Here is a 10510-nt window from a genome sequence, read left to right as displayed (position 1 = left end):
TTTAAGTCTTGGATTTCATATGTAATAAATAGCTCACGTAAAAGACGTATCGATGGAATGGTTTGTGGTACAATTTGTTCAAGTGATCGATCAAAAATAATTTTGAAAAAATTTAAAAGTGGATTAATATCAGGAAAGGCATGGATACTAACAAGACTAGATAAAATGTTGATTCCTGATGTGGAAATATTCGGGTTTTCTGATGTTGAAAATTGGATAATGCAATTCAAAATATTTTCATTTAAATTTTTTTGGGCAAAAATAAAATAAATATCTTCATTTAGAGATCTTGAAGTGTTATCTAATTGATCAGAAAGAAGAATATTTTGAATTGAATTAATTAGAAAATTGAACATTTCATTATTTAGTTGAGAATATATTGACTCTTCCCTGATGATTCGATAAAGGAGAGTTGAATTCCGACGAATTATATTTGGTGGTGAATTTAAAATATTTTGGGTGAGATATTGAAGTATTATAAATGGATTTGTGTTTAGGATTTCAGTAAATTTGGCTTCTGCAATTTCTCTTTCCTGTTTATCATTTAACATGCATATAATAATATTTTCCAATGATTCATCCATTATTTCTTGGCGTTTATACGTTGTATCGTTCTCGCAATAAGGAGACCGTTTATAGACGGTGTGCATTGGGATGGGCCAACGGCTAAAAGTGCTACACGTTGGGCCACTTTGTTTTAATGTCTGCTGAAAACACTGCTGTTATTGAAAGTGGTCTTCGTCAAATTAACCTTTCTGGAACAGTTGCGAAAGGATTCAACTGTACCGTCAAGGCAATTCTTAAAGGAAAGGCAAAGCTTGTTTTTCTTGCAGATGATACTGATAATAAAGATTATAAGGCTCTTATCACAGGCCTCGCAAAGAAGAACGAGGTTAAGTTGATCTCTGTCCCAGAAAAAGAACTTCTTGGTAGAGCACTTGGTCTTGCATCAATCCGTCACGATGGAACAGTTCGTCGCCAAATAAAGTGTGGTGCATGCGCTGTTGTCAGGTACGGAAATGTTATTACAAATGATGTTGAAGCTTTCAGAGAAGCTTTTGATCCAATTCCACAAGAACAACAACAAAATTGAAATAAATTATTCCCAGTGATGAATCAACAAAATTTGTTTGATGAACGGGAATTTATTTCAAAGAAGATGGTTGGAATATCAATTTGATATTTTACATTAGATCTTTCTTTGATGTGGATTCTCTATTTATTTGATTGAGTGCTTGATGACATGTGAATATATATTGTGTTTTTTATGGAAATTAAGAATTTTTTTGAAATAGGAATTATTAATTTATCAATTTGAAAATGACCAGAAGTTTAAAATATTTTAATTGGGTTTATGTGGGTTTTCTTCTGCTGTGGAAGTTAATTCTTTGTGAAAAAATTGGAATTTTTGTTTATTTACAACTCTATCTCCTGAATCGAATGAATGAAAAATCATCGGATTTATATTCAAAAACTGAAGTGTTCGGGGAAACCTTTCTGCAACCACTTTATATAATCCATGATTTTATTCTAAACGCTTTCATTGCCACCCAAAATTCTAAAAATATGTTAAACACGCATGCAATAAAACGGAAAGACATTTTTTAAAGAAGTCATCTTAAGGATACAGTATCCTTAATCACAAAAAGTTGTTTTTATATAAAAGTGACTTTTTGACTTTTTCTTAGCACATATTTATAAAAAGTGACTTTTTGGTAAGTACGTTTAAAATTAAAGATTAGAAAATGGTATCATTTTTTTATAACTAAAGGGGGGAACGCAAAGTGTCCAAAACAAAAAATTAATATTTCTCGGCCTTGACAATGCAGGTAAATCTTCCATTTTAAATGTCTTGATTGGTGCAAGTCCATATACAGTTTCACCAACACGTGGCTTTTGTGCAAAAACCATAATGTACAACAACAATGAACTTAATGTTGTGGATATTGGAGGTCAAAAATCCCTTCGAAATCAGTGGTCAAATTATTTAATCGGTGCGTCTGGCTTAATATGGGTAATTGACAGCGCTGATAGAAGAAGAATGTATGAAACAGGACTTGAACTTTCGGCCCTTCTCCAAGATTCCAATTTAAACGGGATTCCTATTTTGATATTTGCAAACAAGCAAGACTTGTCAACTGCTCTCAATGCATCAGAAGTATCTTTTTATTATAACTCCAGATAACTGAGGAACTTGAATTGCATTCAATTAGAACACATAATTGGCATATTCAAGATTGCTCTGCAATTGAGAAAACAGGCCTTGACGAAGGAATGAAATGGATTATCGATGAAATGAAAAAATAACAAAATGTTTATGTCACAGTAAATTTAAGTTTATATTTTCTTATACATATTTTCGTAGTGAGCATTTGTTTATTTGTTTACTACAAACCAATTTAGGGTGCATAAATATGCGAACAAAAAAAGTGTGAAAATAAATTTAAATATTTAAAACTATAAATACCTTTGGTTCGAACATTAATAAACATACACATTATGAAATTAAATTCTATTTTTCTACTGATTTCAATATACAATAACTCATATACAATCAATTAGAATTTCTTCAACAATGAGTAGACACAAAAAAAAAAACAAGAAATTTCATGAGCGATAGTATTTATCAAACATTTTCTTATACGAATGGACGATGATTTGGGATTTGTTGCAAAACATCTTCACCTACATCTGGAATTCCCAACATTTCATTGAGCCTTGGCGTTACAAATCTTTTCATTGGAGAATATTGTGGAATGTAATCAACTTTCTGGAAGAGAGAAAGTTTGGCTTCGATATCAGTTGGAATAATTCGATATACATGGATTGGAGGTCCCCAACTTGATGGCCCGAGGGCATTCCATGCATCCATTTGTAACTCAGTTTTACTTTTTGATTCATCAATAAATTTAACTTGGATTTCATCAGATGAATTTTTTTTGATATTTAAAGAATTCTTTTTAAGCCATTGAACAATTTGTTTGGAACTAAGTTTGCTTTGATGAACTTGAACTCGAATTTGTTTTTGCACACAAAAAATGATAAGTTGAGTGGCAAATGAAGAAATATATTCTGATGTTCGATAACCAACAGAAATTATACTTTCATTAGGAGTCCTGTGAATAATGACAAACCTGTAGTTTTGTTTTTTTGCCTCTAGAAAATCTATAAGATATTCTAAAGTAAATATTTTTGGAAGATAATTTGATTTAAGAAATACAACTGTGTTTCCAGCGAGTTGGGAGGAATCACATATTTGCGGTCCTATAAATTCCTCAAGGGAAAAACTCATGGAAGGATTTGGTATACGTTAACTGACTTCACCCAACCAGAAAAAATAGACAAACTTTGTTTAAATAATTAAACGGTCGAATATTTTGTGTCACTTTTGAATAAATGATAGCTTTTGGAGATTTGAGTTTATTTTTTTAAAATACTTAAATACTTTTTTGTATTTATGACTAATACACAAATTTGATCAATCAGTGTTTTATTTTTCGTGTGAATTATTAATTTTGATAATGAAATCATTTTACCTTAGAAAAAGCATTTATGCATATATTCATTATTCAAGAGAACATCATGTTAACATTGGTCGAAATGGAAATTGTGAATCATTTTATTTCGGCAATTATTTTCGATTTGGAAAAATTCTTTAATCTACTGGAAAAAGAAGTTCACTCAATAAATTTGAGTTCACATAAAAGTTTTTCAAAAAAAAAATTATTTGTTTCGTTTCGTAAACACAGCTTCTAAGTGCTAAAAAGGTTTTAAAATTTGTTTTGAGATAAATTGACAAAGCTTGTTTTTATTCAACACAAATATTCAATAGTTTACAATAAATAGTTGCTGGAGATGGAAGAGAAATCATGTTTCCAAAGTCCTGTTGAAACATGTGAATCAGAAGATCCACTTGAGCTAACAAAGCTCAATAAGTGCATAAATAGTGAAGCTGATATGGCAAAATGGGAATGTTCACCTGCTTATAATAATATTTTAAGTGTTCTCCAACTTTTGAATAATTCTGTGCAATCTAAACCTCGTAGTTCTCCACATCAAAAGCGACCAATCATTGATGCTTTATTAAATTCGTTAGGAAAGGTTAGAGAAATTTTAAATTCAGTTGAACCTCTTAAACAGCCAATGCGTTATGGAAATCGTGCTTTTAGGATATTTTTATCCATCGTTCACGAGAAACGCGCTGAAATTTTAAAGGACGTTACTGATAATTGGGAAGCACATGATTATTTTGTTCAGTCATTTGGAAGTTGGACCAGAATTGATTATGGTACAGGACATGAGTTTAACTTTCTTGCATTCATTACTTCTCTTGCAGTACTCAATTTGATAACACCTGAAGATGGGCCTGCAATTGTCTTTGATGTTTTCTGGGATTATTGGAATTTACATACTGAGATCAAAGCAAAGTATCACCAAGAGCCTGCAGGTTCCCATGGTGCATGGAGTATTGATGATTATGTTTATCTTCCATTCCTTTTTGGATCTTCTCAACTTATTAACAATCCAGATATCACGCCTGCAAATGTTATTGATCCAAACATTGCACATAATAACAGAAATGATTATGCATATTGCAGATGGATCGATTACATCAACCACGAAAAGTTTGGCAGCTTTGCAGAACATTCAAGGATGTTGTACTCGTTGAGAAATCTTCCGCATTTTGTAAAGTTGAATGGGGGAATGATCAAGATGTACCAAGGAGAAATTATGGATCGATTCTTAGTTGTACAACACTTTAGGTTTGGGACACTTCTTAAGTGGGAGTAAAATATTTTTCATTATTTACAGAATAAACTTTTTTCCCATCAACATATCGGTTATTGAAAAAGTCAATTCAAACGTGAACAAACCTTATCAAAATTTCAAAGGGGGATGTGGGGCACCCCAATGAATTGGTGATTCGATCGTTCCTCTTTGAAATTTGTTGGGATTCGACGGTTTGGTCTTCCTTTAATGTCTGGTAAAGCCGAAGCTGCCGCAAAAGCTGTTTCCAATGGACAACAAAAACAAATCAAGAAGACAAGGAACTTCAAGAAGTTCCAAAAACCAAAGCCCTCTGTTCCAGCTAAGAAGCCACAATACGAACATAAGGCTGTTCAACCTGTTTCCTTGAAACGAAATGACTACAAGATCATCAAGGGACCAGTGACATCAGATAAAGCTCCACGAAAACTCGAAGATGAAAACACAATGACATTCTATGTTGATATCCGCGCTAAGAAACCAGAAATCGCCGCTGCAATCAACCGTCTTTACCACGTCAAGCCAGTCAGTGTTAAGACACTAATCACACCAAAGTTCCTCAAGAAGGCATATGTTCGTCTTCCAGAAGAAGTTGAAGCAATGAACCTTGCAAACGAAATGGCATAAATCTAAAACTGCATCTGAAGTTACTTTTTTCTTGAATTTAATTTTTATATAAATAAATTTTTTAAATGCTATTGCACATGAAATTATTGAAACTAATAAAACACAATGAATTCAAGACTGTATTGTTCCTGGCCATGTGAAAATGTGTTGAGTTTAATGTAGTATTAAAAATAAAAAACCTTAATATCTTATTTATCCTTCAATTCCGTTAATTTTTTACATGGATATGGTGTAAAGAAAATCACGTCAATAAATCAAAAAAATTTGTCGACACAATGCAATTTAAAAAAAATATTTTAATTAATTGATTCCTTGCTGATTTCAACCACATTACTCAGGTCTATAGATTGCAGATATATATGTATATACACCAAAAATTATTCCAATCAAATATCTTGCAATCTCGGGAAAAAAATAAAATAATTCTTAGAAAAATGATGATTATTCAATTATAATGCAAGCACTGATTGTAGCACATTAACATATCCTTGAAATAAGGAAGGAGAGCGCATGGTAAAAAATATAATGTTTTCAGTTCGAAAAATACTTTGTCAAATATCAATTTTTTTTTGTCAACCATACACCACCAAAATTTGTAGTTTGCTGGATGTTCTTGTTAGGACGCTCATTCCAAAGCATTAGACCATTAATACATAATACTTAGCTCTAAATTTATAAAAAAAAATATAATAAATCAATGCTTTATTTTGACTTTTTAACGAGTTTAAGCATTCAATATTTAATTAGAAAATTGAGCATAAAAAGTCGTTAATCTTCAAAATCAATTTTTCTTTTTTATTCATTCCCAATCATTAATTAGTCGAAATGATGAATGGTGGGGTCATAGCTTTTTGCGCCAATATATCATGAAACGTTAAATTATTTTAATAGTTTTTTCTTAATAGTTTGAACGATATCAATTTTTTTTTTCTTTTGTTGCTATCATAAGTGCTGTCTTAAATAATTTAAATAATTTCCAAACATTATTTTGAAATCCAAAATTATTAAAATAAATTTTAAATAAAACAAATAAATATCCTTATCATTAATATTGATCTCTTTTTGTTCAAGAAGTAATTTAACTGTTTCTATGTGACCATTTTCAGATGCTCTAATAAGTGCTGTTTGAAATAATTAAAATAATTTCTAAATATTATTTTGAAATCCAAAATTATTAAAATAAATCCCAAATAAAACAAATAAATATCTTTAGCATTAATATCAATTCCTTCTTGCTCAAGAAGTAATTTAACGATTTCTGTATGACCATTTGAAGATGCTTTCATAAGTGCTGTATTAAATAATCTAAATGATTTCGATGTATTGTTTTAAAATATCAAATTATTATGATAAATTTTAAAATTGCCGAACTATTGGGCTTAAAGCTTGTTCTCGAATATTATGCATCAACACCATTAACATATGACCATATCGATATGTTTAAATTGTTTCTAAAAGAAAACTTCGGTGAACTATTGTCATATATAAATGTGGCTGTGTACACAGCGGATGATTTACGAAGGCTAATTTGCCGATTTTTTATTAATAAAAAGAATAACTGCTGAAAATTATGAAAAAATGTTTCTTAACCCTGAGCATGCAGTAGCAGCACGAAAAGGCTCATTGGTTTGTTTGAGGTATTGTATAGAACATTTAAATTTAAACATTGATGATTGTGCTATAAGTGATGGTTTGAATAGGAATTCTATTACATTTCCAGGTTAGGATGCAAAACGCCCTCCATTTTGCGGTTTTTGAACGATAGGAAATTTGAAAGGAAAAAAAAATGGCAATAAAAATATTCGACTTTTGATAAGGAGATCAAAGTCATTTCAAAAAGTGAATAATGGCAAAATATCTTATTGGGGGGGTCTGATACACTTCGAAATCATTTTTCTAATAAAGATATTTTAAATTATGATCAGTTTATTAAGAAATTTCACCAATTATTGCTTTCCAGCATTTTTCAAATGTATTTCCTATATTTCTTCGAAAGCACCATTCATGGATATATGATTCGAGATAATTTTCATCTCTAAATCCATTTTTTATGAGGTATCCTTTTATTAGATCCCATGTACCTTCTATTTTTTGATACCAAGTAAATTCTGAGCTATATCTTTTCGATATTCTTTTTTTGCAATAGATCGAAAAGTTTGAAACCATGTTATTACTGATCGTTCACATACACCTGTAATTTTAGATGTAGTTCTTATATCAAAACCTTCTACCCAACATGCTAGAATGTGAACAAATCCCCTTAATGAAAGTTTTGATTGTGATACCCATGAATCTAATCTGATTGATTTTGAATTTCTGCATTTACTTGAGCAGCATCTATATGCAGCACCATCAGGGTAACTTGGTGAGAAATAAACTTTCATTAACGATTGACATTTCGGACATATTTGAATTTGGTGGATATCAGGAATGATTCCCTGCTCAGAGGCCCATTTGATGAAGCTTTTGTCATTTAATTTTAACACTTTCTTAATGGTTTCGAATTGCAATTGCATCAATAAAAAAATGATCGACTTTTTGACTACTTTACAAACAAAAAATATGGATAAATTTTTATCGATAACCGTTATAATAAATCTTATATATTTTATTTAATAACTTAAATATTATCGTTATGTCAAATATTTTGTCTGTCAAAATATATATATTAATATGTATCAAATGCGAGCACCGAAGGTGCGAGTAGTTTCGATCGTTATCCATTGAAAAACTTCGTTTTTCAATGGATAACGATCGAAACCGGCCGTCAGGATGATGGATGGGGTGCCCTAATGTGGCATTTCTATTTTTCCTCAAATTTCCTATCGTTCAAAAACCGCAAAATGGAGGGCGTTTTGCATCAGAGCCCATTTCCAATATTACATACAGATTTAACAATGACAAAGTACCTTCTGGAAAAAGGTGAACATATTTACGTATGGTATGAAAGCTATGTACCTATATATGCTTATAAAGAAGCACTGAAATTCAGAGATAAAAAATTTGTTAAATTCTTGGTAAAAATATGTGGAAAAACATTCAAACAAAAGGGGTTAAAGATTTTGATGATGAAATCATTTTTATTAAATATTATATATATAATTTTATGAAATTTTCTTTTGTGATAAAACCTTTTTTGTAAAGTAAAATATTAAATCAATGTGCTTTTTTTCTTCAATTAAGCATATAAACAATTTTGTTTTAAATTTATTGTTTCATAAGCAATTTTAGCAATTATATACAATATTTTTCATTGATCTGTATTTAAATGATGTGTCGAATTTTTTGTAGTAATTAAACAAAGTGTAATTTTACTAATAAAAATAGTAAAATAAAATTTTTTTGTTGTTATGCAAAATATTGATATATGTTCCACAAATTTCCAAATATTTGATGAAAAAATAAATACAATTGAAATTAGCTTTTTTTATTTATAGTCATCGTATGTAATTTCAACGACTAGCTTAATTAATTCAGCTGGTTTATCCTTTATAAGCATCAAAGCATCTTCAACCTTTTCAATTTCATGAAAGCGATGAGTTATAAATTTTGTTGAAGTAATTTCTCCATTTCTAAAGCTATTCACAAAAGTTAAAGCACCATGAATGTGCTTATAGCTCATTCCAACGCCCCACTCAAGACGTGGAATCTTAACATTGTTCCCTTTGCCAAGGTAATTAACAGTTCCAATTACTCATCCAATTTTAACCATTTTAGCAGCTTCAGCAAATTGATCACAATTACTACCAGCAATGATAACCTTTACAATCTATTACCATTGGTGAGCTTAAGAACTTGGTCAACAATATTATCATTATTAGAATTAATAATATCAGAAGTGCAACAGTGCATATTGATATTAAAAAAATTGAATTTAAAAAAAAAATTTAAAGATATGAACATTATTTAATTCTGGAACAATAAAATATTCCTGATTGTATAAAGAGATAATTAAATTTTCTCAATAAAAAGATAATTTCATAAATTTTAAAAAAGATTTATGTAATTCCATTTATGTTATAGAAATGATATTGACTGCTGTTATTGTTATAAGAATTTAAAAACAAAAATGATATTTAAAACAAAAACAATATTAGCAAAGAAAAAATAAATAATTTTGTTGCAATACTAATTTCCATAATTGATAAATAGCTCGATCCTCATTAGCAAAAAATACGTCTGTCGAACTCACCATTGGCAAATTATAACAGTGATATTCAACCGAAACAGGGTATATAAAATTTATATCATTGATTTTTTTTCTTCTTAACCCACACAAAACTTATATTAATAATTTTTAAAAAGATTTAAGTAATACTTCCCTTTATTTATGTTTTAGATCTAAAAAATATTATTTATGTTTTAGTATATCTAAAAATATTATGAATGATTATTAAAATAAAATTAAGAATAATAAAGAAATAATACTTGCACCAAAAGCAAGTGTAACAGTTTTTGAAGTAGATCTTAATGGAAATGAATTTGATGTAATATTTGAATTCGTGATTGAATTAGAATATATATTAGAATTTGTATATGTTACAGAAGATGTATTTGCTGTTGTAAACACATTCGATTGTGTAAATGAATTTGATTGTGTAAATGTATTCGATTGTGTAAAAGAGTTTGATTGTGTAAATGTATGTGTTGGCCATGGATTACAATTTTCGATTGTTGTTCCTTTTGATACATTAAATTTACCAAATTTTGTTGAATTATATGAATCCAATGTCATCACACATTTGACAGGACAATTATCAAATGCATTATCACTAACTTTAGGTTCTGAGTGACCATAATAATAAACACAATTTAGAGATCCACATTGATAGAAACAAAGGTTTTTAATTGAAGAAAGTGAATTTGGTAATTTAATTCTTTCAAGCGAAATACAATAAGCAAATGAATGTTCCCAAATTTCGGTCAATTTTTCATTAAAAACAACCTCTGATAAATCATTGCAGAGAAAAAATGCATAATTTTTAATTATAGTTAAATTTTCTCCCAAAATAATGCGTGAAAGCCTATCACAATAAGAAAATGCAAACGGGCCAATAGTAGTTACAGAATTTGATAAATTAATACTTTTTAGTGCTGAACATTGATAAAATGAGTT

At 29.5% G+C, this 10510-nt stretch overlaps 4 protein-coding genes across 4 annotated transcripts; 3 read left to right on the top strand and 1 right to left on the bottom strand.

The window, feature by feature from the left end:
* Positions 1–700: 700 nt before the first annotated feature.
* Positions 701–1093, top strand: GO595_000729 (40S ribosomal protein S12; the record flags this gene model as incomplete). The annotated part of the gene is made up of 1 exon (XM_067920739.1): positions 701–1093. One exon carries the CDS (start codon positions 701–703, stop codon positions 1091–1093), a length of 393 nt encoding a protein of 130 aa, XP_067779198.1.
* A 1545-nt stretch (positions 1094–2638) lies between these two features.
* GO595_000728 (uncharacterized protein) lies at positions 2639–2872 on the bottom strand (the record flags this gene model as incomplete). The annotated part of the gene is made up of 1 exon (XM_067920727.1): positions 2639–2872. One exon carries the CDS (start codon positions 2870–2872, stop codon positions 2639–2641), a length of 234 nt encoding a protein of 77 aa, XP_067779197.1.
* Positions 2873–3855: 983 nt separating this feature from the next.
* On the top strand, positions 3856–4791 carry GO595_000727 (serine/threonine-protein phosphatase 2A activator-like; the record flags this gene model as incomplete). The annotated part of the gene is made up of 1 exon (XM_067920716.1): positions 3856–4791. One exon carries the CDS (start codon positions 3856–3858, stop codon positions 4789–4791), a length of 936 nt encoding a protein of 311 aa, XP_067779196.1.
* A 186-nt stretch (positions 4792–4977) lies between these two features.
* GO595_000726 (ribosomal protein L23) lies at positions 4978–5394 on the top strand (the record flags this gene model as incomplete). Its single annotated transcript, XM_067920705.1, has 1 exon — positions 4978–5394. One exon carries the CDS (start codon positions 4978–4980, stop codon positions 5392–5394), a length of 417 nt encoding a protein of 138 aa, XP_067779195.1.
* Positions 5395–10510: the final 5116 nt, after the last annotated feature.

The sequence above is a fragment of the Histomonas meleagridis genome, assembly GCF_020186115.1.
Source record: "Histomonas meleagridis strain 2922-C6/04-10x chromosome Unknown contig_11, whole genome shotgun sequence".
NCBI lineage: Eukaryota > Parabasalia > Tritrichomonadida > Dientamoebidae > Histomonas > Histomonas meleagridis.
The sequence above is the reverse complement of the archived record's forward strand: the minus strand, read 5'-3'. Positions and strand labels throughout refer to the sequence as shown.